This window comes from Micropterus dolomieu, linkage group LG01, assembly GCF_021292245.1.
Source record: "Micropterus dolomieu isolate WLL.071019.BEF.003 ecotype Adirondacks linkage group LG01, ASM2129224v1, whole genome shotgun sequence".
In the NCBI taxonomy this organism is placed as follows: Eukaryota; Metazoa; Chordata; class Actinopteri; order Centrarchiformes; family Centrarchidae; genus Micropterus; species Micropterus dolomieu.
In genome coordinates this window covers 39,988,416-40,016,091 of record NC_060150.1, presented here as the reverse complement: position 1 = coordinate 40,016,091, position 27,676 = coordinate 39,988,416, and the positions used below count along the sequence as shown (strand labels likewise).

The 27,676-nt window shown below is 39.2% G+C and overlaps 1 protein-coding gene across 2 annotated transcripts in view; it reads right to left on the bottom strand.

Moving 5' to 3' along the window:
* Positions 1 to 21,158, bottom strand: part of nrbp2b (nuclear receptor binding protein 2b) — a 35,256-nt gene extending 14,098 nt beyond the window's left edge. For both annotated transcript variants that reach the window (XM_046055307.1, XM_046055376.1), the window contains exon 1: positions 20,490 to 21,158. In XM_046055307.1, the coding sequence (XP_045911263.1) occupies positions 20,490 to 20,609 (120 nt within the window). In that variant the 5' untranslated portion in view covers positions 20,610 to 21,158. The remainder of the gene's footprint in view (positions 1 to 20,489) is intronic.
* Positions 21,159 to 27,676: the final 6,518 nt, after the last annotated feature.

The following is a 27,676-nucleotide window of genomic DNA, read 5'->3' as shown; positions in this document are numbered from 1 at the left end:
GATACTTGCTAGGTGTCTGTACTGTATGTAAATGAGTGCAGACTTCTTGTTGCTTTCTCTCTCTCTCTCTCAGAGGTTTCACTGACATCAAGGAGGAGCAGGATCAAAGAGTTGGACTGAAATGTTGTGGAAAAAGCAGAAGCAGTAATTTTTAACTCTGCAATGTGGATGTGTGTATAAGGGAAAAGATGCACCCTCTTCAGTCCAAGCATAGATATTGTAAATCCCCCCAAAATAACAATTATGTATACTGACTTGTGCACGTGGTGTTTAATGTCTTGTAAAATTGCCACATTGTTGTGGTATATGGTTATATACTTTTTCTTCTTTCAGTTTCTTTTTTACTTATTGTGTAATATTAAGTCAAATTCAAGTGGAAAATAGCCTACATTGGTTGGTTACAGCTGCTAAATGTGACAATTCAACTGCTTTACTCCATTTCACGTCATCATAAATGGAATACTTTGAGTTTGAGTACATTTTAAGACCTCTTCATCTTAATTTTTCTTAATTTGTCATCTTTTCTGACATTTCACAAACAACTTGAAACAAAAAAAATCAAATTAAATCAACAATGACCTTTTTTTTTTATAATCATACCATTACCTAGAATGACGCAGATTTACACAAGTATTACAACTATCATCAAACCAGGAGTCAGTGGACAGTGAAGAAAGATTAAGGAGGCCATCTCACCTCTTTTCATTTCTATACCTAACGAAGACTGAGACTACAGATAAAAGTTCCAGAAAAAGTGGACCTTGAGTTGAAATGACTGTCAAACTATCTCTCTTCAAGGTTAAAGTGGTTAAAGAGTACGGTCAAAATCGAGGCAACACAGCAACTCTAGATCCTACATTTCCCATAATGCAACTGAACGGCATATAACTTATCCTCACCTAACTTCTATTTTCATCTATGAAACACTGCTTATGTACTAATGACTAAACACCACATCAAACCAGACTTTACAACCAATATATTGAACAAGCATGGAGACCTCCCCCTGCTCGTATCGCGCTCTCCCCCTCATTCATGTCCGGTTAGTGTCGGGGGCCTCAAGCCATTGACCATCTGCTGACCTCCACCAGCTAAATAAGCAGCTCTACAGGCCACCTCCCATGTATTTTTCTCTTTCTCTCGCCCCAGGATGTCACATGTGCAGCACGCAATCAGGTCAGCGTCTCGGATAGTGTGTGCGCGTCCGCTCAACATGAACGACAACGTGAGGGAACCAGTCGTGACAAGTCAAGCAGAGGACGGGAAATGTGCAAATCAAGCCTCTAAATTTCCCAGGTGGATGACAGCTTATATATATGCTTGAGAGATTTTTAGTCATCAGACATAATAGTGTTAACTTGTCTGGAGCATTTTTCAGAGTAACGCCCTTCATATGCCACATTATCTAAACAAATCTGTTTACAGGACCTCCACCTTTAAGAGCGTAAGAGTAGCTTAAGAGTGACCTTGTGAAAGGACACAAGGTCACGCAGGCTCATGAGTGGACGTCAGACAGATCAGACCCCATCATGTCTCACTTGTTCATTTTCTCATGGAGCAGTTAAAGCTAAGAGGAATGTAGGACAGCAAGGCGGGTTAGCAGGGTAGATGGATAGAGAGGGGTGAGCTGCTGCAAAACAAATAGAAAAGTCAAAACACAGCAAAAAGTTATTCTGCCTCTTTCATGAAGCTCTGCTGATCATTTAAAATCAGAAACCAGGAATTTTATAAAATGCTGTGCTATAAAAATATGTCCAAATTTGTTAAAAAAGGCTTGGATGAAATCAAATTAGTCCTGCTAAAAAACCTCTTCAATAAAGAGAATTAACCTTGACAAAGTCCTGTACTTTTTTCTATGTGACGATAAGCATTGTGAAAAGATTAGAAAATGTTTGGTTTTCTGCTGACGCTGACTTTCCCAAATGCAGTATTTGGTTTTGCAGTTTTCTGTGTTTCAGTCTGTACCAGGGCTACAAGATTACACTGGCAGCGCTGTCCCCGCTCCCATTGTCACTGTGACAAAGCTGCAAATTTATAAGGCCAGCGGGAGAGAGAGAGATGGCAAAACCACAACTGCATTCAAGAAGTAAGAAGCTGCTCTGACTGGGGTGTGATAAGCATGGGAAGTGTTGGGCAGCCTCATTACATAAGGCTTTTACACATTAACAGTGATTCCTCAGAAAAGAGCATCTGATCTCTCATCCACCTACATAGAGTTGGGTGATTGTGGATGAGTGTGTAATGGTTTTTGTAGTCCCATGAGTCTTGCTGTGTCACTACATGGATTACTTAACATCCCGCCTTTGTGCGTTTTGCTGCCAGTTTTGCCCTGCCCTGATTAGTTTCACCTGTGACTAGTTATCCTCCCCTCACTTGTATTTAAGCTGTGTATTCCTTTATTCTTTGTCCCTGTGTCAAGCGGTCCTGCCAGGTTTTGTTCTTTGTTGTGAATTCATTTCCCTGGACCTTGCCTGTCTTTTTGATGGGTTTACCTGCTTGAACTGCGATCTCTGGTTTAGACCTCGACCTGACCATCCTTTAAGCCTTTGTGTATTTTGACTTATCATTAAATCTTTGAACTGCACCTGCTCTGCCTCTGGTGTCTGCATTTGGCCCCAATCTCTTCCTCAATCTGTGACAGTGTTAAGTGCTATGTACCCCATATACATGTGTAAAGGAGTGTTTTCACAACAACTGCAAGTCCGATGTTAATTAGCAATCTTGAGTTAAGGGTTGGGTTTCAATAGCACTTTATCAAATTCAAATCCTTAAAGGAGAGCTTTTTCATATTTTCTGGCATAACTATAATGTTACAATGTCAGACGTTCATGTTAAACATCACCAAAGCTTCAAATAATGAGGTGAAAGTATTTAAAAGAAATCCCTGTGAGCCAAAACCTCAGATATCCCCCTGCTCTGAATGCTCTGTTTTAAACTGTTTTTTCAATTAACCGCTCGGTATGACCAAGCCGCATGTCCATATGTGGTCATTTGGTCCAGGAAGAAAATGCTGACCACGCCCACAAAGGAACAAGCAGCCCCATCCTTAATTTAGATTTCAACAATCTTAAGCAACAAATGTCATGAGTGCTTAACTAAAGGGCTAAAACTCAAATATAATACTAGTTCAATACAGTTACTTAAACAGTAACATTTTTAATACATTGGTTCAAGGAATGTAGACCCATCCAATCTCTCAAAAAACTTTTTTACTGGCCATATGAGGCTAATAGGATTGTGCTTCATCAGTTTTTTATCTCCACTAATAAATCCATTTCAATAAATCATGATTTTCTTGTGTATCATGAAGCAATACTGTCATTAGGTACCTTAATATTTAGAGCAAACTCAAAATTTACTTTCACATACTTAAAACTCAATACTACAACAGTAACATTTTCTATACTGTGGTTCGAATAAAGCCTTGTTTATTTACATAACCCCTTAACAAAATGTGACAAACTTCCCCGTCTATATGTTTATAATGTTTTTTAAATCCTGATTTAGATCATAAAATAGCTTATTAATAAAAAAGAGTCACTAAGAATCTGAACTTCTTTAGTTGCCTGACAGTTCAAGATTCTCTGTTCTGTTATGGACATATTTTAGCTATAATTAGTATGGGTACTATAACACCCATACTAATTATTCACACTGCATATTTGGTAATTAGCTAAATTGATACCTAAAATGTTTGTACATTACACTTAGCAAATGAATGGCTGGTTATGGCAGAGTAGGAATGGAGAACAGCAAGACAGTGTGGCCGGTGGAGGAAGCTTTTGTCCCAAACAGTCCCAAACCCAAAGATATTAAATTTACAACCATTTAAAACAGAGAAAACCAAATATTTGGCAATGTTTCAAACGGTTCATTTATCTAAAATGTGGAATATGAGTAGATGAGCAAGAGAACCAGCATCTTGGCTCGGAGACAAATATTGAGAAAGGCCCACATGGGAGAAATAACACCACGCTTTATCACAACTCAGCAAAAAACATGGCTCCGTTTGCCTCTCCTTTACTGTGAGAGGTTAAAACTGCATAATATAGCAAGATAAATCATTATCAGGCTTTGTTATCACCGCAGTGTTTTGTTCTAGCTTTTCTCCTCAAACAATCACTGGAAGTTATCTCAGCATTGCAGTCATTTAACTGACGAGAGTTGTGCTGATTGTACAGGATGGATGTGCAAGAGGGGGGGACGGCATGCAACAAAGGTCGATGGTTGAACTCGCAACGTCAAACCACAACTGAGTTCAACAAATTTTTTAATATTTTGTTTTTTGCATGTGGTCGCCGTATAGTCTGATGTTTTATCCATATTCATTTAATGTATTATGATATATCTCAAATGTATTTATTAGATGCTGCTTGACAAGAGATTTGGAATTCAAACAAGAAACAAACAAATGATCTGAATCTTGATAGATCGACCTTTATAATACATTTTTGTGTCTCAGTATCTAATGTTTCTATGTCCATTTTTCAGACCCTTCGCATTGTAATTTGTGCTCTGTTTATTGATGGATAAGTATATGTGGTACAAAATGTCCATAATAAAAAATACAATCATTTTAATTAGAAAAAAGCATCAGGGCAAACCATCAGTAATGACTATAAATCAATAAAAGGCTTCTCATATCCCATGCCAACATAAACATCATCAAATCAATTAGTCTTGTGCAAAACTAGTAAGTCTATTAAGTTAATTATACTTAGCTCAAGTGGGAATTATTTGAATCGAGTAAAATATTTGTGCTTCATTTCACATAAATCTGTAAAATAATCCAGGCTTTATTTGATTAAAAAAATTTGTTTTAAAATTAAATTTTATGCCTGACTAAAACATTAAATTACGTGTTGGGATGAATATGTGTTTTCCTGTGGAGAGGCTTGCCTCTCCCCCTCTGGGAGAGTCCAAGGTTAACGAGGTTGACCTGTTGTGCGTGTCATTTGTAATAAAAGCGAACGGCCCTTGGATCAAAAGGGTCCAGCCTTGTTGGAGTCCTACAGAGCAACAGAGCATGTCTGCAGTCGCCACATAAAATTGGTTTGCAGGGAGAAAAAAAGCTCTCATCATCTATTGTTTCAAACCAAAGGAAAGCTGTTGATGTGACTAATATTCCTAACACAAACCACTTGTTTAAAAACATTTTGTCTACTTCCGAGTTAATACCGGAGTGATCAGATGTGCTGCAACAGTCTGACCCTCACAGTAAGATTTTTTTCTCACCATTTTACCTACAGCAGCATCAACATGCAGGAAAATTCATTCACCAACATCCTTACATAACCTTGCAGCAATTACCCTGATGCACTAATGTTACAGCTCCGGTAGAGGTGGATTCATGCCGAGTCATAATTGTAGAAATGAATCATGAACAGCTCTCCACTCCTCAGGGACTGATGTATTGTACAGCTGTTTACCATACTTAGAATTCATGTCACATTCACAGTGAGGTAAAACTGCCTTTTTCCTCCCTGACTGACTTATAAAACCACTTACAAACTTCTGAATGGCGTCTCCTTTCCAGCTGTTTTGAACAGAAAGATGCTCTTTAAATGTTGGCCCAGTCACAGTAATGGGCCTTGCAGACTCACTGACTCTGACTCAAGCCCAGGATGGATCCGGATTTTCGCACGTTGAAAACAGCAAGCTATTGAGGGCTCTTCTGTGGATTTAGTCAGCTCTTCAAGCAAGTCTGTGGTCAGTGGTGGAACGTAACTGAGCGCATTTACTCAAGTACTACACAATACAATGAGAGTAATTTTGAGGTGCTTATACAGTACTTCAGTAAGTTCCCAGCAACTTTATACTTGTACTCTACTTTATTTCAGGAGGTAAATATTGTAACAAATTAATCTAACAGTAACAGCTACCACTTACTTACATAACTAGTACCTTTTATATACTACTGTACGTTTGACCACTTGGGGGCAGAGATGCAGGCTATATGCACAACATTGACATTTCACCACCTTACACAAAGTTGCTTTGGTGAATGTGTTAGCAAAGAGTTGTGTGTTTTGTGTTTCTGGACACTTCTAACCTCAGTATTGACTGTCCTTCAAGCTACAAACTCCTGAGAGAACTACATAATTTTTAGCTGATAAATGTCCTGCTTTGTTTAACATACAAAAGTTGATAACTTTTGTATGTCTGCGGTTTGGTGCGGGCAGTTAGTGTACAGTTGGTTCATCAGAGCTTTTTGGTTGAAAACAGCTGCATGTTGCATTGGAAAACCCTGGTGAGAGCATTAAGAGTGAACCAAAACTGCAGAAATTGCAGGCTGTCAGACCAAAATAACGAGCTTGAAAGATACTGAAACACTTCATGGTGTTCAGGAAGAACTGCAAAGTCGGGTGATAATTATCTGCAAGTTCATCACTACTTGTAACCTCTTTCATGTTACACAGTAATTTGATCCATTGTTAATATAAAAAACTAAATATTGATTATAGTAGCTTACAGTAAGATTTGGAATTCAGGACTTTAACTTGAGTTGAGAATTTTTACATTGTAGTACTAGGCCTACTACTTTTGCTTAAACGAAGTATCTGAATACTTTTTCCACCACTGCAAGCAACGCTGACAGGGGAAGTCCAAAAACAATCTTCTTAATTCAAACACCGTCACAAAACTGGGACCAACAACTTACAAAGAGAAGAGAAGGTTTACAAAACTAGGATGTATTTTGCAATTGTTCATTTTTTTCCACGTAAGGTCCACTTCTTGGAATAGTAGCAGCGGATCTAAATAGACTGCCAAAAAGGGGTGTGTGTGTGTGTGTGTGTGTGTCTGTGTTTGCTTGCTTTGACATGAAACTGCTCCCCTTCCTGTTTCTTTAAAAACATGTGCAATCGACGGAGTTCTTGGAAAAGCTTAACTGGGTCTGTGAGTATTTAAGTTCTCCATAAAGTGGGCTAATTTCTGCCCACTGGATTACCCAATTCATGCTTGTAAATTCACACACACTGCTTGCTTCATTGCTACTACAAAGCAAATATGTTATGTGACCTCCACCGACCACACCCCCTCCTCTTCTGCATCTCCAGCAGTGGTTACTGCAGTACAGCTTTCCAGCGAGCAAAAGGGGTGACTCAGGGTAAAACTCGAAAGACCTGCCAAACAGTGCAAAGGCTTATTCAGTATTTGCCACAGTAGCTAACAGCAGTTAAAAGCTTGGTTTGAGCGCAGAAGCAATATACATGTTGGGACTGACATTTGCTCGTAACAATCCCATTACTGGAGGCAGGAGGAAGAAAACAAACAACATTGTCAAGCAGAAGAAACCACTTAAGATGGGTGTGAGAATGCAGTAAAGTAGAAGTTTCTCTCTTGCAGCTATTGTTGCATTTATGGGCCTCAATTAGTCAAGTTGACGATATTGAGCCTGTTAAGAAGGCCCCATGTGGAGAAACAGTCGTGGCTAAGGGAAAGTAGATATGAATATGATGACGGGGCGCAAAGAGTTGTGTTTATCATGTGGCGTTTATCTTCCAGTGGATTAACCCGAGCTGGCTCCTCAGCACGTGTTCAAACAAAAACCCATTGGCAAGCCCAACAGGAGTGTCTCTGAGGGGGGGGTTATGTAAGCCTCACCTTTCTGTTCACAGTTTCTGCACAACACATCAAGCGCTACAATGTGTGCTGTCATCACCAGACAGGCTTTTACAAACGCAGTAGTCTTAAGCTGGCCATCAGACGAAAAATTTTTATCTTTGGATGTTTCGTCACTCATTCAACTGTTCTATTACACGCCATTTTCAGTTTTGAATTAATTTAAAAACAGCTGTATGCTCCTACATTTTCCTATGTAATAAAAGATGAATTATAAGAGGCTTCCTCCACTCCTATGATGTAATACTGGTGGCAACAGTTGCTAGTTTGTTTTCATTAGAAAACATTCAGAGTTTTGAAGGTGGGACTAAAAGTGGGAATGTCATCTTGCCAGAAACAATGGCGAAAAGTAAAATAACCACAAAATTGACAACCAGCTTGCATAAGAGTGACATAGCTGCACAGGTTGTTTTAAGTAGACTTATAGAAATAACTTACCATTTCTTTGATCAACATGATTAACATAAACTGCATAAACACAACAGCGCTGATCATCACTGTGCAGGGCAGGGTGGGGGCTTTTATTCACTGGCTCCATATTTAATTCATCAGGCATCTTCCTGATTGATGGCTGCTGGGTTGCACTTCTAATTCAACTGCGCCTCCTGCATCAGAGTAACCTACTTTACTTTCAGCCACCTGAGCTGCATCAACAATACAGACACATTCAAATTCTGAATGCAAATTAGATCGAGTGTGCTACACAGGGACAATAGCAGATTTATGAGAAAGTGGAAGTCTGATTTCCACCTCTGAAGCACAATATGTTAATTCAGCTCAGGAGAAGAGCTGTTGATTCCGCATCTTCATTTTCATCAATTGACAGATTACCACCCAAACTGAGTGCCGCATTTTGTTTAAACAAGTGTAGAAGTTGCTGCAGTTTCCTTACAGTCATCTTCTTTTTAGGTACTGTACAAAAATTATTAGGAGGGAGGGAGTTTCAGAAAAGAGGCAAGGTTATGATTTTTTTTTCTTTTTGCTGAAGGAAGAGAAGTCAAACCTTTGTGGAAAGTGAGAAAGAGTCTTTAGTTTATTCCCCTATTCTACAGCAACTGAAGTAAAATGTGTCAACAAATGTAAATGTGCCATATGAAGTGACAGTGCTCTTTGTTCAAAAGAAAATAATGGCTGGAGTAGCCAATATAATTTTGGCACTTGCCAATTCCACTTCTATTGTGCAATTTAGGGGCTATATAAAAATTATTATTCCATAAACATTAAGGTTTAAATTGCAGTACACCATCTTAAATTGTTTGTACGCTTTAACTTATTAATGGAAAAAACCTGCATCAATTCAATAACAATGTTTGAACAGTCCCTTAGTGTACGGATCTAGAGTAGGAGGAGGTCATGACTTACAAATAAAAAGAGCAAAGATAGAAATAGAGATATCACATAATACAATGAATGAATCAAGATTGTTTTTAAATAAAATCAATATTCAATTTTTACAAGAACGAGATGAGATTACAAGTGCAGCTGCAAAACATCATGCCAAGAACTTACAAACAGCCATGAGATACATTTAAGTGCTTAGCTTGACTATATAACAAATAAATAAATGCCAGACTCTTATAATAATATGTTCCCTACACATTTAAAGCTTAAATATAAATCTATGCAATCTTCCTCCTCAAGGCACATTCCGTCCTTTTTTTATATATATTTGACATACACAAAGATATTTTTTATTACAAAAGGTCAGGATACTGGCAGTTGGTGTTGAAGATCAGAGGAATGAATCAACACTTTGAAACCTGCACACACAGAGTTTTCATATCAGCCGGTCAACAAAGTGAAGAAAGCTCCCTTTGAAGCCGTGAAAAGCATGTGCATATGAAACTTCAAGTAGTTTCCCTCCTTTATTGAAAGCTAAAACACAGAGGTGTGGTTGTGAATAGGCTTTACACATGTTTTTTGGTCAAAGTCACATTTAAAGCTGGGGCAGATGTGAGGCGCTGTAGGACCTTGGCCTTAGAGCAGGGGGAGGGTGAAACAATGACATTCAATAACAACAGCAACCCGACCATAACTGCACCTGTCTTAACAGTCTCGTTGCTCTGAACAACAACCCTTTTAAATCAGGAGGCCTTTAGACGTTACGGGAATCAGTCAGCACTTAGTGTGGACAGTGGATGAAGAGCTTTTATATAAGGCTTCACATTACAATACCTGAAAGGAACAAGACTGTGAATTTATTATTATAACCTAATGTCTGTGCACCAGAATCACATGCAAAGTTCTGCATGAGCACAGGAATATTCCCTTGGTTTTGTTTCCACTGTTACACGTGAGAGGTTGATTTATATTTTGATATTACAGGGCACTTATGGAAAAACAGACTGAAATGATAAAACTGTACATAAAAGATATATATCATTTTATACAGTCTGTTGTTGAAACTATTAAGCTTGTTGCACCTGTGGCCAAATCTTATTGGGATGTGGATGTGGGAAGAAGGGTTTTTTGGAGGTTGGGATGAAACGTGGTACGACATACAAAGCAACTGTGTTATCCAGGGGATTTTCTTTCAAAAAATTTCAGTGAATTTCCATCACAATAACAAAATCACACTTTTTTTTAAAAATACCTTACTTTGAGAAAAATAAAGCAGGAAATTCTACAAAAACAATTTTTCCATTTCACAAAAGAAGTTCTGTTATTTTAACACAAGCAGCCAAAAGAAAATAATGATTTAAATCAGGACAATCAAATTTTGATGTCAGCTTTCAGGGTTTGTGATGGATTGACAACTTTCCGAAATACGATTTTCTTTGTATCTGGCAAAGAAAACCAGTTGTTAGGTATTTCTGCTGAAACCAAATTACTCGGTTATATAAGTATATAATATTTTACACTTTTCTCTTAGCCTACTTAATTATTATGTTTTTTTAATAATAAATATCCATCACTTCCCAGAATGTGTTTGTGGTGTATAACATATGTGCATTTGACCATTACAGTTTAACATAATGCTCTGTAGCTGGGGACAGTGAACCCTTATGGGGACAGTGAACCCTTATGGGGACAGTGAACCCTTATGGGGAAGTAATGATTGATGGGTGTGCAAAGAGTGAACCCTCCTATGGAATTTGACCTCTGACCCAGTGGTAGGGGGAGTAGAGATTAGTGTCTATGAAGGGACTTTGCCCTTATATGGTATTTAGCAGATACCTAAACATGTCCTATATAAGCTGTGTTCGATGTACAGAGAGACAGAGTGGTCATCGGGCTGGGTCACTCTCCAAGCTGCTGCAGAGCTTGTAATTGATGCTGAATTCTTTGATGTAATAAACTTTTATAATCAAGAACAGTGTCAAGCGGATTTCTTCTCAACACATCATCGCAGCATTATCGTTCGGACACCACATGTTTCCATCTTGGGTACGCTCCCTCATCACCCTGCTGTGGTTTCGATTCTGGATCATGGACTGTTGATGCTACGGTCTGTTTATTTTTTCTACAATGGATTTCATTCTCTGGGACTTTCTGTACAATCGTCAGTTTATGTGATCAAGCTCCACTGTTGCTGTTCTGGAAATATCTTGATGCCACGTCACACTGTTAACATTTGGCCAGTTACCCAAAGAATGGGCAAGAAATTCACCAACACACCACAAAAGAAAAGATTTATTAACAGCAGGAGTCTTTTTAAGTGTAATGTTTATCGATCAGTGTATTTCATTTAACTGCTAATAAAAGTTTTCACACTAGACACCGATAAATGAAGTACTAACACTATGCAGTTTGAATTATGCATATCCAAAAGGTGCGGTTAAGACATGTCCTTCTGTTTGATGAATGCCAAAATCATCTCTTCTCATAAACAATGAAGTTTGTTCTACATTTAAACAATCATTTCCAATGGAAGACTCTAGGACGCTGCTGTCTTTCAAAGATCTTGCAGACATGCTTGAGTAGGTGCAAGGCATTCCTCAGAGACGTAGATGTCATGTGACGTGAACTGCTATGACAGCTCCGTGAAAGCCTGCAGCCATTCCTAGAGGATTCCTTTTCATGCCAGTTTCTTCGTCGAACTGGCAGAAAATCCAGGGTAGCTCCATTTCACACAGCTGGAGTAGCAAACGCTGACAGCTACCTCTCTGTATATCCCATCAGATCTGATGACCCCAAGAGACCTCACTGGCCAACCCGCCCACATTTCCTAACTACGCGAGAGGATCCCTGAAGATCACTGACCCAGCAACTTCTTTAGCTACAGATCACAACATGAAAACGTTCTGAGGCCAAAAAGCTGAGGTATAAATGCATTAACAGAGCTTGATGTGAGGCCTGTTCATGCTGGAGCCTAATAGGTTCAACGCCATCTGTTCTGTTGTTTACTGTGATGCAGCTCACACTGCAGCTCAGAGCGCATATGGGCACAATGTGTTGTAGTGGACCTGACACACAGCAGACCTATTCTTAGGGAAGATTTTTTGAATTTTGCATGTTCATGCAGGGCCAGTCAACAGCAGCTTAAAGAAAAATCAAAACAATCTGAACATACTCTACTGGCTTTGTAACTATTTCACAACATGACTAGTTCTTCAGTGTTCTTGTCTTAACTGTCCAAACATGACATTTTAAGCACAGCAACAATGGAGTTATAGCAAAAAAGTCATATCAGATATGGAACATGGGTAAATGTCAGGATCTGATGTCCTAAAAGCAAGAGCTTCTTTCAAGAATGACAAGATAAAGATACAAGATAAAGAGGGAGGTAGACAACATTTTCCACTGACAATAGCGGCAATAAAAGAAATAATACATTTTATTTAATGGCGCCTTTCACAGCACTCAGTCACCTTATATCATACGTTGAATGTATTTTCTTTGTCATGAAACATTTGCAAAGCCAATTTCTTTTTTAAATAACTTATTCTGAATTGTACATTGTTTACATCAATGCCTGCTAGTTTTCTTCTTTGTCACTGAACTGCCACCACAGCTATTTGGGCAGCACTTTGTTGAAACTTTTGCTATTCTTTGTGCCAAGTGGGAGATAAATTCCTAATCTCACCAACTGGACCGTATCTGGTCCATACAACTCAGCTGTTTGTATTTATGATCTGTCTAATATGATGTAGGGAACGAGGGAGCAAATTAAGTATTTCGAGGACACAAATGACTACATTGAGGGAATGCAAATAAGCATGTGACCCACATAATTTAAAGGGCCATAAACTAATAATCTGTGGGAATGATTGATCTTTTTGGCTCTGCAGACAGAGGACACATTGTCTTGAGAAAGAGGAACTACACAGGTTTTCTCAATTTACTAATCTTGCTAATACAAGATTCTGCCTACAGCCTACTCCTTCCACCCCCACCCGCTCCCCTGTTCACCTGCAACAACATTTAGCTGCCAGCTGTAGCTACAGCACTTGAAATTAACTGCAGGAATGCACTCAATATCACAAGCTGATGATAGCAGTGTATGTATATCTGAGGGTGGACATTTTTTTTAAGATATTAGCGGGCTGGAGGTTAGTAATACCTTCCTTATCTAGATGCAGACCAATGAATAAACAGCACCTAAATTCCTCATGCAGGTGCTATGCAAGTGCTGATAGATGCTGTGAACTGGTGACATAGCTGTAAGTTTTTAGCCTTTCGCGAGCATAAAAAGCAGTATCTCTGTTCTTTGCTCAAAAGCACAGAAGGAAGCAATTAGCTCATGTGAACATCAGTGTGACACCATTAATTTTACACACCCCCGCTGACTGAGAGCTGTGTGGTGAAACTTAATGACAGCTGTAAAGTGCACAGGAAAAAATCTGGTTAGAAAAAGTATCTGATCAACTGCGTCAGAGATACCACAGGCTATAAAATACAGTGTGTCATCACAAAGAAGGTAAATTACACAGTGTCATTAAACCGTACATTGTTTACCTCATTGCGGAGCTGCAGGTTTATCCCCACACATACGTGCAAGTTCAACTGGATTAACCTACAATAGCAGCCCTCAAAGATGAAATTATACTTCACTCTCAGTCTGTACTGCTACAAACATGCATTATGCCCTTATATTACAAGCTAGACTTATAATTTAACACAGGGTTTTATAACAAGATGATTTTGTCAGATGATGCTATTGCGATGCTGTTTGTGGTTTATAATTCATTTTAGGAGAACACATTTTTTAAATTTCATACTTCAGTAATGGCAATTCTTTTAGTGAGTCAATTTTTGGAGCAGAATCTCGATCTACAGCAGCAGCTAAGTAGTGTTAAATGCTAACATCTGCATGCTAACGGTGACAATGCTGATGTTTAGCAGGAATAATATTAACCAAGTTTAGCATCTTAATTTAGAATGTTGCTAATTAGCACTAAACACAAAGTACAGCTGAGGATGAAGCTGTACATTTTGCAGATATTTGGTCACAAACTAAATATTGGATAAAAACAATTCTAGCCCACTGATGGTGCTTAGTGAGTCAGGTGAGTTATTACAAGTCATCCCATGGGGTGCATTAATGTGTGAATACAATTTAATAGCGATCCATCCAGTAGTTATTGACATTTCAATCAAAATATCATTAGGATTCATCCTCTGGGAATCTTGAATTACAGAGCGACATTGCTATCCCTAGAGACAAGCCGCTAGCATGGCTACAAATAACCAAAAATCAATGGACTCATCAGCACAATTCATCATTTCTGTATTCTAGGAATGAATGTGTGTCTTAGTAAAGCCTTAAGCCAGGAGCAAAAGGCAGGGAGGCTTGCTGTTGGCAGAGCGGCCGTGTCAACAGGTGGATCAAAGCTGACTGTCCCTGCTCCGTGGTTCCCCTCTAGCGAAATCTGAGTGGATGTCATTCCTCATACGGCAGCTGTCAAACCAGCAAACATGCATGTACAGCTGTATTGCTGCGGGACTGGACTGTCATTAGGGGGATCCCCTCAGGACAGGCAGCGCTTACTGCAAGCCGCAACTTCACATGGGCTTATGAGGGACAATGCTCTGTGCCGAGGCTGATTTTGCTCAGTTTAATGGCTCATCTTTACGGCCTCAAACATGGAAGACATCCAAAAGCTACTGGAGGTTTACTGCACGACATACATCACGGACATTGTGAAGTGATGATTTTTGGTCGTCTTTCATTTGAATGTAATAAAATGATCCCAACATGTGTGGCTGGCCTTTTTGTAATTTTAATACCTTTTGGTTTTAGAGTTTTACACAGACAAAACTTATAAATAAAGACATCACTTTGGGTTTTGGTAACCTTAAATGGATATTCTCCACTAGTTTTCATCACTTTATAGCCAAAACAAGTGTCAAAAAATAATCTATAGATTTATCAGTTATGAAAATAGTCATTAGTTGCAGCATTAACACTCCACAAAATATACTTGCAACATAACTATATCTGACTTTATGGTTACACTGCTGTGGTTGGCTCAAATTAAATTTCTTACATTTGTCCAATAAGATCAAATTTCATTCTGGCGATAAGATACAGCACTTCAAAGAAAACAAGCTAACTTGCACACTTGTTAAAAGGAGTTAGAGTAACACATAATGTGCCTTTGTGCCTTTGCCTATAGTTTCTCAATCCTGACACATGAACGTGAGCACTAACACATGCACAGGATTTCGGTTAACACACAAATGCAGAAAACAGCATCTGCCCATCACGTCTTGCCCCGACCCAGGCTGCCTCATTTTCATCTCTCTGTGAGCAGATGGGAGGCAGGTCTTTGAAATAGAAGATGGAGCAAATACTGGGATGCTGCTGGTGCACCACAGTGTGGGGGTGGATTCACTTCAGGAGGTCTACCATGCTGCAATATTAAGCCAAGATCACAGGAGTGCCGGTGATAATCTTCTGTCCTGTGATAAAAAGAGCCCAGTGTGACAGATCAACGTGGATTGTGTCCATGTTGGAGGTAACGCCCACTGAGCTGTCATGACTGAAAACTCCTGATTTCAGACACTGCGGGCTGTAGTCAGTAGCTGTGGGCCACAACTTGAGCCTCCTTTTTTACAATATATATATCTCATAATATTTGTTCACATTTTGGTAAATTGGCACCATAAAAAGTCACGACTCTCCAAATCCACAATCGATTTGATTTTCAACTTTAAGATCTTTTCAAATTTAAGCTTTTTTTTTTTTTAGCACTGACGGCTATGCCATTGTTAGACTATCGAGTCTTGATTTGTAAAGAACAACAGATCATTTGTTTTATGCCCCGACAACTGTTTGTTCTGTTATTTCTAATCCTGCCAAGATGTCCTGCCATATTTGTAGTGTTGCCTCAGGTGGCGTATGTTACCTGCGTGTGGCCTAGCCTACAAACTGTAGTTCGACATAACTCAGGGGGAAGGGAAAATGCTGCAATACCGTGGACTTCAGGGAAGAAGGAGGATTTTCCTCCTCTGTTGCTCATTTCAAATCGATAAACAATCTATAATCGAAACTGTGACTCGACTACAAATTTGCTTTGAGCAGGTCCTGGTTGCAGTGTACACATGAATGTACAGACAACTACCACTGGTCTACTTTGATACTGAAGACAACTTCTCAGGCAAGTTCTGGCGTTATAAGAGCGTTGTTTTCTATGATTTCTAAGCGGATATATGGATGTTTTTCGCGATGGACACAAGAAATAAGAACATCCTCAGAAAGTGTGCATCACAGTGAATGTAAAAATATGTCCACCATGTAAGTGTTTTCAGATTTGACGGCTCTGAGAAGGAGTATGAATTTTGATTCAAATTTGGTGAATTGGGCGCTAAGCGTTTTAAAGCACCATAAAGGCATCCATGAGTTTTGTGTTACAGCCACTGCTGCAGCTCAAACTGCTGATGATGTTAATAAGTGGGCCAAATCAGCAGGTCAAACTCCAATAACTAACTTCCCAACATGCACCTGTCCCTTTCACCTCGCACAGTATCCAGTGTCTGACCTCTGCACATGGTGTGCAATATTTCTTCATGGAACGATTAGTACAATTTCCCCACTCTGGAGAGGCAGAGATGACTCAATCAGACGTTACGTGCCACCAGTCACAAAGCATGAACTTGTAAATCATGTGGCTGCTGACATGAAGACTTCCTAGTTAGTAATGTTGACAAAGACAGCAGCAGGATTATCTTTCAACACTACATCATCCACTAATTTTAATTTATTGGAAATAAAAAAACGTGTTAGACCACCAACTTCAGTTTTCAGAATAAATTTCTTGTGTCCTCTCGTGGTGTAACTTTTCGCATAAATATCTGAGCCAGGAAAGTTTTTCACCAACAAGCTACAAGCCTTTACAGTTGTTGTTCCCCAGCTCACACAGTTTTGCACACCGCTCAGCCCCTCAGAAAAATCAATACTCTGTGTGTTGAGTCAAGAGGGATGGACTGACTTTGAAGGCAATACGTTCATCCAGTTTAAAAACGAAAAAACATTCCTGACTGCGGTTCTGCTGAGAAAACAAGGCAACAATACCATGTGCTGACAATGTCACTGTGTTTATTTGAATGCCTGAGCTGAATAACAGATATGAATGCGTGCATTCTCAACTTTCACCCACTGACACATTTACTGAGTGTTGATGTGCGTTTTAAGCCTGACGCTCAGACACACCCATGCCTGATGGAGAGAGCAGGGAGCCAGCAAACACAGACGAATCATAACAAACAGGTTTGCATTGAAATATCTCAACGTTTTCATTTAGCTACTGTACTTCAACAAGGCTATGATTTTTTACCTTTTGGAGCACTAACAGCCAACAGTTACTGGCTCCGCTGGTCCCCGCAGAGATAACGTCACATGGTTTCATTTTGTCTATGATATTCCGGATCAAACCTGTATCAACACTGAAACCTGGCAACTGAAGCAAAATGTTTTGCTTCTTTGTTCCATCACTAAAAAAACAAACAATAACAATAAAAATACTCCTACTCAATCACATGTGCACAATCACCAGGTGAGCTACGCCGTGGTGAGCATTTAAGTAAAAGCCTGAGGCATTATGCTTGGAAATGATGGGCTTTAAGTGGTGTGACTAAGTGCAGTTCTGAAAGCATCATTAATCAGCTTTTGATGCACTTTTATGATGATGATGATGATGATGATGATGATGATGATGATGATGATGATGATGATGATGATAAGCTCACATTGCTATGATTAATTTATGAATCAATGTCAATCAGCCAAAGATCAACCTACAATAATTATAGAATTAATAACAGCTGATGAATTGTCATTTATGTCAGAACAATGCTAAAACATTTTCTGGTTGCAGCTTCTCAATTGTGAGAAATTGCAGCCTTTCATAGTTTTATGTTACTGTAAAATTAGTTTTGGAGTGTTCTTCAATTCGATAACTTCACACTGGGTCTTTATGACAGACATTTTTCCACAGTTTTCTGACATTTTATAGACTTACAAATATTTTCTTTAATTTATAAGGCAGAAATGCTAACATTTTGCTAGTTACAGGTTCACAGATGTCCGGATTTGGTGCTTTTTTTCTGCTTTATGTCATAAAGGGCATACCCTGTCTAGATTTCTAGATGGACAAAATTTAAAGAAGCAACCTTGTGGTTCGGGGGCCATTTGTGGCACTTTTCTGACATTTAGCGGGCAAACAGTTACCCAAATGACAGGCGCCCTACATATCTGTTATGTTTAACAAAATTATACTTCCCATATTCAAGCTTCCAAGCATTTTGTGATTCAAAACAAACAAACTTAGTTTTTAAAGTGTCTGTAAAATGAGTTTAAATCAGAAATTAGCTGATTACCATACATTTTTTTTCCATTACATATGCTGATATCTATAGCTATTGATATTCTGATATGGATTTTTACTACTGTTATTTCATTTTATATACCGGCTCCAACTGATGCTCTCAGTGGAAGGGAAAGAGGCAGCCCAGAAAACACACTGATAATCAATGGGTGGAAAAACACCAGGGTGGGGTAGTGTGTGTATGTGTGTGTGTGTGTCATTTCCAACATGAATGATGCTCAATGGCACATAAAGTGCAGTGTGGTGAGGTGGTTGCGGCGTCAGAGGAGGCAACATGTGTTCGAGAGATAACTTTCAAGTTAAATTCTCAGTCTTATCTGCAGGACACGAGGCAACGCCCGCTTTTTTACAATTGCTGAAATATTTAGATAATCCTAACTGAAGTTTTTAGGGGAGATTTTTTGTAAATGCCTTCTATTCCTCACATGGAGCATGTGGACAGGCTTCAGCCACTACTGGTGAAGTGAACACACCAGCTGGAAAAGTCACTGTGCTGCGTTTTATGTCTTTGAACAAACATGTGATGATTTATGGGAGGGAAAGCTTCGAACAACGCCACTGGGTTCTTTACTGTGATGCTAATGTATTCTGGATAATCCAACTACTGCTGATCCTCACATGATAAAGTGGCAAAGTCATAAATAAAGCTGCAGATCTGGATAAACAGGGGGCGTGTAGCACTCAATAATATTAAAAGCAGAATGAATTACTACAAACTTATTGAAGTTTATAAATAACAGTTAACAATAATATTCTGCAAATCAGCCCCTCGCCAAGTAGTCTGAACCTGCTCCTGACACCAGAAGAATTTGCAATTTTTCGTGGCACGTCCGCCTCAGAATCAACGATAGAGGGGATCATATGTTGTACAGATTGTCAAATGTCTCTGCTATATAAATAAAATTAGAGCTGAAACTATTTGTTGATAATAGGCCACATTAGTCATTTAAGTAATCTTTAACTCAAAAATACCAAACATTCCTGGGTTCCAGCTTCTAAATTGTGAGGATTTGCTGCTTAAAGAAAAGCTTAAGTGGTAATAAACTGAATAATTTGGAGGTTTTGGGCTATTAGTCAGATGAAAAACTATTTTAAAGAAGTCGCCTTCATCTTGCTGATAATGTTTCTGCATTTTTACTGACATTTTATACCAAATGATTAATAAAATAATAAAGAAACAAACAGGGAGAATATCAATAATTAAAAAGGATTAATAGTTGATTTGTTACAACTATTAATTGTTTTTTTATTAACAATTAATGTGTTGCTTGTTTTCTTGATTAACTGATCATCATTTTGTCTATAAATTGTGAAACATCTTCAAATTGTCTGTTTGTCCGACCAACAGGCCAAAATCTCGAGATATCCACTTTACAATTATATAAATGTACATTTTTAAAACTCACATGGTGCCAGCCAATGTTTGACTTTTCGACATCCGGAAAAGGGACTCAATCGATTATCAAAATGGTTGCCGATTACTAATTGTTTCAGCTCTTTGGTTCCATAAATAAAATTGACTTTATATTTGATGAATGTTAATGATTGTCCTTTATATTTAATTACGCAACAATTCTCACGCTCGCTCGCTCTCTCTGTCTCACACATACACACGTATGCATTAATGATACAACATAAAATATAAGCTTCAATCTCGGATATAAAGAGAAGGAGGCAGACTTGTTATACACGCTCACATGTGTTAGTGTGATTTGCAACCCTGGATTAAAAGTCAGAGGGTGCAGCCTATCATAAGCTCCAGGGTCCCGGGTTCATTGTGCAGATCCTGAGCAGAAATCCTCCAGTCAGAGAGCTGAGAATAAAGTGGTGGGGTGAAAACTACGCTATTCCTTTTACTGAAACCCTCTGAAACAGACTTCTACGCAGATCAGGATCATGTCACTGTGTTAGATTTATGGCGGGATGGTGCAAAACACCATGGGGGCAATAACAGGCTGCCTCGGCCTGGATCTAGAATTGCATAACAGAGGATGCAATATGATCAGATAGGGCACACAGACTGATTTATTTCCTGATCAAAGAGCAGACTGCTAGCAATTTAAGGAAAAGCGCCCACACACAGACAAACAGACCAACCTGCTCTTTCCGTTTCTGCCAGCGGCCGCACGGGCTCTCCTCCAAGATTTCACTCTCATCCTCGCTCTCCTCTTCCTTCCCCTCCGAGCCTGATTTCCTCTCCGGGACGGACATCGTCATTTTAACGCTGTATATTTCCAGATTTCCAGCCCGAAGACCTTCTCCAGCTCCCCGCCTCCTTCCTCCTGAACTGTCTTTTGTGTTGTGGAGGAGACGTGCGGTAGCGCAGAGACGCTCCGCCGCTTGTCTGCGCAGTGAAGAAACCCCCTGACGACACCAGCCGCTCTCAGACCCCTAGAAGCTCAAAACATCTTGCAGGGGGAAAAATGTTATTGCTTAAGCCAGGCACTCCTTGGTCCTTTACATAAAAACTAGCAGTGCACGCACTGCACGGTCGCTGGACGAACTGAACAGGGTGGGAAAATATCTCCCAGACTTCATGCGCCCTGTTGGCTGCATGCAAAACAGCTTGCGAAATTCTGTTTATCCCTCTATTCACAGTGAAGCATCGCGGATCGGTGGAGAGCAATCATTCCACTGCGTTCATTGCTCGCGTCAGATATCTGTTTTTAGCTGCAGAGAGTCCATTTTTGGGCAATCTTCCATACGCGTCGTTGTAGGTGTTGCTGGATCTGAAGCCGTGAGCTCCTACAAGGCACGGTGCGCAGAGGGAGTGTATTACCGTAAAGTCAATAGAATGCGCGCACAATAGGCTATATTTATATAGGCACAGCTTGTCTGGAAGCTGTAGCTAGCACAAAAGTGTGCGGAACCTGAAAAGGACGACGACCCCCTCAATCTGGAGAAGTCAAACGGTTAAATGGAGCACAGCTTTAAAGAAGAAGGGCACATTTGTAAAATTACTCAAATAGATTCAGATTTAAAGTTTACTTGGTTCTAACATCTTTCTAGTCGGTGCAGGGTTATTTTTGCATTATTTTTATAGGTATTTGAGTGCATTGGCAAAATATTTTTTTCACATAAGGGCATAGAATTTAGTAAGGACAGCATGTCCCTACCAATATCAAGCAACTACTGTCAATTATTTTGATCAACAAATGTAAATATGTTGTCAGTCAGTGTCTAGTCAATGTATTTGGTACACAAACAGTTAACAGCCAGCCGCAAATTAATGAGAGAAAAACATAAACCAAAAGGCAGAAGTGTAGTTCAGAGTTAAAGGGGGAAAAAATTGTAATGGGAGATTTAGAGAATTAAGACTTAGATTAGAAAAATCTGAAAAAAGTAGAGCAATAACATAGGCTAATGCACAGCAGAGTGTGGAGAAGGCAGAGTTTGTTAAAATATTATGACTGTTCACGACATGTGAGAGAACATAGATATGTGGGACATATTTAGAATATGCAGAAAACCTGTTGAAATACAGGAGCTATTAAAGGCTATATAAATGAATGCATTTTATTGTTGACATAAATAGGTGCCACGTGCACATTTAAAGAGGTTACTTACTGAGAGCTTTACTGCATTATATTTTTATATCTTGAATTGCCTGCTGCTTGAATTATGTGTTTCTCTTTACATAAATAAAGACATTTCCACCATAGACTGATACAGAAAAGGCAGAAACAGGTGCAGAACAATTCAACAGAATTCAAGAAATGAAGTGATTAATGCTGGAAATGTTCTGAGACCACCAGCTAAAGTGTCCTCTCCAATGTTGAAACCAAACCTACACCCTTGTTTGTATAGAAATGTTAATATAATCCACTCTGCAGTGATATGTTTTTCTATGTGTCTGCAGGAAATATATCTTTAATATGGGGGGGAAACAACCACCATGACCACCAATATTGTCATATCACATCTTGTGAGAAAAGGTTGCCTTGTTTACTCCTTACAGAATAAAACAACATGCTGTAGCAGTACAGTTTCCCATGTAAAAAATAAAATGATTTATTGGTAGCCACACTGAATTTGACAAATGATCTCATTTATTGCTTTTCATTTTTTTAAATGGTTAAAACAGGAGTCCTACTGAGGGGCTGGCGAGAGATGTGATTATTGATGCAGGAAGAAGTGGACTTTGAGACCACTCAGGCCATTAAATCTACACCATGCCCTCTTTCCACGAAACACTCCCTGCAGGTGACACAAGGTATTGGCTAATTCTGTCTCTTAGCTTCAACAGAAGGGTTTCTTGATCTACTCACTGGTGCAAGCTATAGTGCACCCTCTCTCCTCCAGCATAAGATCTTCTTTCTTGTAAAAAGTTGTGCAGGCACAAACATGCAATAATGCTCACTGCCTTGTCTGGATGCAGGCAGATAGTTGTTCTAAAAACCCTGAAGTGATTTGCAAATATTCAAAAGGCGTTTTCCACTTGGCGTTGCTGTGGTAAGTCGGTAACTGTAGAGTCTTTGACTCATGTTCAGATTTCGATAGGGATAAGGCTTCATGGGGGAGATGAGTGAATAGGCTTTGTCACAAATGAATATAGGACATCATAACATCAGTGCTGGATGGTGTGTCATCAAGGAGGACATCAGAGTACACATCGACTTTCAGGTCTGATTGTGTAAATACGCCAGCATCTGACACTCTGCCCTGGGGTCCTGTATTTGCATATACAAAATTATTATTTGCGTCAACCACAACCATATGTACAAAGGGAAACCTGCTTTTGAAATTTCTTTTGCACTTAATAAATGCTTTTACTCTTGGCAGGAGGTTGAATGAAAATATGTTTCCTGTGAAAGTTTGAAAACTGCCACCTGTCAACAAAGCAGTGGTCTTCCAGTCAGGCTCAGCCAGTTGGTGTCAGTGAACCACAAGTGAGCTAAAGACATGGAAAACAATGCCTTATATACTGCATTTATTTCAACATTAAGATGAATAAACATGCAGCTAAAAATTATTTCATGATGAAGAAATGTGTTTTCTCATGCTGCATAAACTGCTATGTTGAGATAAAGTGATTCCAAGGCTGAGAATGGACGAAACTGTAACGTGTAATGAGACAAATCAAGATTGTATTTAGTATTAAAAAAGCACAAAGTGAGGAGTTCAATGGATACAAGATGTAGTGTGCACTCATAACCACAATCATGTCACCTTCTTCCTAACCATTTTGTGTACACTATTCACTTTGTTTTTGTGATTACACATTTTATACCTTATTGGAAAAGTTGTCCGTAATGATAAAACATATTTTACAATAATTAGTTATGCCAACAAATATGTAATGCCTTAAGGCAGAATATATACAACAGAATAAAACAGAATAAATTCAAACAGTCATGTAATATTAGGTGGGATGTCATTGTTGGCCTGACTAGTAGACATTTGTCCATGATGTAATTCAAATCTTCAGTGAAGTCAAAAAAGGTGCAATTACACGAATTTAATCCAATTGTAAGCATAATTCTTATTTAGGCCTGTTGTGCTTCCAAAAATGTTCATATACAATGTGACATATACAATAAATAGAGTACTATTATTTATATATATATTTGACCATTAATGCTATATAGGACATTCAGCCCCACAATATGTCGTACTAGCACCAGAATCTCAGACCAAAACAAACATGCGCCTCGTTTAACCATTTTAGATGACACATAAAAGAAATCTAAAATATTCACAAAAATTTCGGTTACTTCAGAATCAGAATCAGATTTATTGCCAGGTACATTTTCACATACGAGGAATTTGCCTTGGTATACTGGTGCTTAACAGTACACATAAATATAAATATAGAAATAGAAAAATAGAAAAAGTAAAGAGATCAAAAATGTACTGTCTCCTTGGACTGGATTATACGTCATCATATTTCTCCTGGTAACATAGCACCCCTTCTTTCCAATAATACTGTTATGCATGGGCTTTTTTCCCCCAAAATAATCCACTCTCATTGGGTTTCCACCACAAAATCTTTATTACTGCCTCAATGTGTTATTTCATGATTAGTGAATCAATTGGAAATGTCATAATACTGTCTCATTATTTCTAGGATCTGTACACCCTATATATTATTGCATATCTCCAGGCCCTACTTCCAAGTGTGATTAAAATCCCACCCCCTGAAGCTAAAACCGGCAACAGTACTGCCTGTCTATAGCTTCCTTTTGAGCCCAATCCAGAAAGAATACGGTATTCAGATTGTTTTTCTATCAAGCAGAGATGTGTATCCCTGTTTTTTAGTATAATTCTCGTCTGCCATCTAGTGGTTCTGGTTCTGGAGCAAAAGCTGTAACACAAGACATGTAGGAAGACAATTTGTAGATCGAAATGTCTTTACTTCATAATATTTGCATTTGATGCTTGTTTGAGATGGATATCAGTCTGGGTTTTCTATATATTTCATACTCAACTCCATCATCCGCATATTTTATGCCTCTTCATTCACATACCCTCACAATCAGCACCTCAGTGGAAATAGTGTCAGATCTGCACTGGTTTACAGTTCACTTGTAATCACAGATCTATACAATAATCCCCGTCTTCTTCTATGTTTAGCTCACAGTGCTCACAGAGAGGCTGTGAGTGAGATCCTGTTCTGCCAATTCCACTCACTGTTAATGAGATTTACTCTTGGCACAGTGAGCAGAGCAAACAATGGCGCTGTCTAGACAAGCAACGTCTAGGGCACAAAATTTCAGCTTCAGAAATGCCTGCCATAACAAGGGCAGGGAGAGCACCACCATACTAATGAGTAGTCAACATCAAAAACAACTGCTGCCCCTTTCACAAGCACAGTTTTAGCACAATGTGTGCAAATAAGGAGCAGATCTGACACAAACGATTGATTGATCACGTTTTATTATGGCAGTTTTGTCTCTCCATACCAGGAAGGAAAAAAATATTTCACATAGGTGAACACTAAGATGGTCTTTTTTCTAGCTTTCTTGATGCAATAATTATAATGCCTGATGCAGTTTTTTAGGCCAGTAGGTCATCATATGTTGCAATCCTCCTCCGAGAGTAGATTAGACATAAAAAGAAGAGGTATTAGAATCTTATTGAAAATCAATTTTGAATCCTTTATTTGGGTTAACATAGTTAAAGTTCACATGATGGCAGGCATGCTAAAAAATTACAACAGAATTTAGATTATGGGCTCTTTGTGATGTGGAGGAAAATTACACTGATATTGGCTTTTAAATCAGAAAATGTATATACATTTTGAAATTTTGCTAGCAGAATTTCAGCATGGAGGGAAGCATAGTTAAATATTTAAAGAAAAAGATTTTACATCTGTGACCATGTGACAGGTATGTGCATTCAAGGTGAAGTGACAACAGTAGGATTAGTCTGACATCTTGTGGTCTCTTGGTGCAGTTGCACCAATTTCTTTCATTTCAACTCCTTGGCACAATAAATGGTAAATCAAATAATTTAGACTGGTAGACTTGAAATTATATCCTGGTTGTTTTATAATATACACAGACAAACTTTTGAATAACTTTCAGAGACAGAAGACCAGGAAGGCACCAGGACCAGACGGAGTGTCAGCCTCCTGCTTGAAACTCTGTAGTGACCAGCTGGCCCCCCATCTTCACACAGATCTCCAATAGATCACTGGAGGTGTGTGAAGTTCCCTCCTGCTTCAAACGCTCCACAATCATCCTGGTCTCCAAGAAACCCTCCATCATATGCAAGGATCCTGTTCGTGGACTTCACCTAGGCGTTCAACACCATCAATCCGGACATCCTCCACTGCTGCCCCAGTTAGCACTCCTGCCCCTCAGGGGTGTGTGCTCTCCCCACTGCTCTTCTCTCTCTACACCAACGACTGCAGCTCAAGAGACCCATATGTCAATCTCCTGAGCTTCATAGATGACACACTGGTCATCAGCCCAGTCCGGGATGTTGTTGATCAGCTGGCTCTCTGGTGTGGTCACAACAACCTGGGGCTTAACACGCTCAAAACTGTGGAGATGACCGTGGACTTTATGAGGAGCCCCTCATCTCTATCCTCCATCACCATACTCAACAGCCCCGTGTCTCCTGTGGAAACCTTCAGGTTTCTGGGATCCACAATCTCCCAGGATGTAAAGTGGGAGCACAACACAGACACCATCACCAAAAAGGCCCAGCAGAGAATGTACTTCCGACCTACTTCTACACAGCCAGTATTCAGTCTGTTCTCTGTATGCCCATCACTGTCTGGTTTGGATCTGCCACCAAACAGGAGAGGAACAGACTACAACGGACAGTCAGGACTACAGAAAAGATCATCATGCCAACCTGCCCTCCGTGTCAGGACTTGTCCAGAGCCAGCAAACAGGCAGGAAACTCCACTGCAGATCCGTCCCACCCTGGACACAACCTGTCCCAGCTTCTGCCCTCTGGTACAGAGCAAAATAACCAGACACTCTAATTAACAGTTGACTCCAGACACACAGTGTCAGCAACAATCCCTGTCTAATAAACCTGTGACTTTAACATCTACATGCATATTTACTACTTACTATTTATTCCTAGTTGTAGAAATGAAGTAGCTATCTATTTTATAGTACTGTATCATAATAATAATAATATAATAATCTTTATTTGTAGAGTTCAAAAACAAGTTACAAAGTGCTTTAACAAGTGTAAAGACAATAATACCCAAAAGACAATAATACAAAAACAATACAAGATAAAAGCAAGAAAACATTGAAAAGACTAAAACACACGTTTAAGATAAATATAAAATTAGTAAAATAAAATAAAATAAAAGGGATAAAATAAAGTCTAATAAGATCGAGAAAGGCTCTCCTATAAAAGTATGTTTTAAGAAGGGACTTACAAGAGTTCACTGACTCAGCCGACCTGATTTCCTCAGGCAGGCTGTTCCAGAGCCTCGGGGCCCTGACAGCAAACGCTCTGTCCCCTTTAGTTTTCAGTCGAGACTCTGGAACAGACAACAGACCTCTGCCCGAGGATCTCAAGGTACGTGCTGGTGTGTGTGGGACTAAAAGGTCTGAAATATAACAAGGCGAGAGGCCATGAAGAGCTTTAAAAGTAATCAATAGAATTTTAAAGTCAATTCTAAAACACACTGGGAGCCAGTGTAATGAAGCTAAAATAGGAGTAATGTGGTCATATTTCTTTGTTCTTGTTAAAAGCCTGGCAGCTGAGTTCTGGACGGTCTGGAGTCGATCAATAGATTTTTGGGTTAAACAGGTGAAAAGGCTGTTGCAATAATCCAGGCGTGATGAGATGAAGGCGTGTAAAATGGTCTC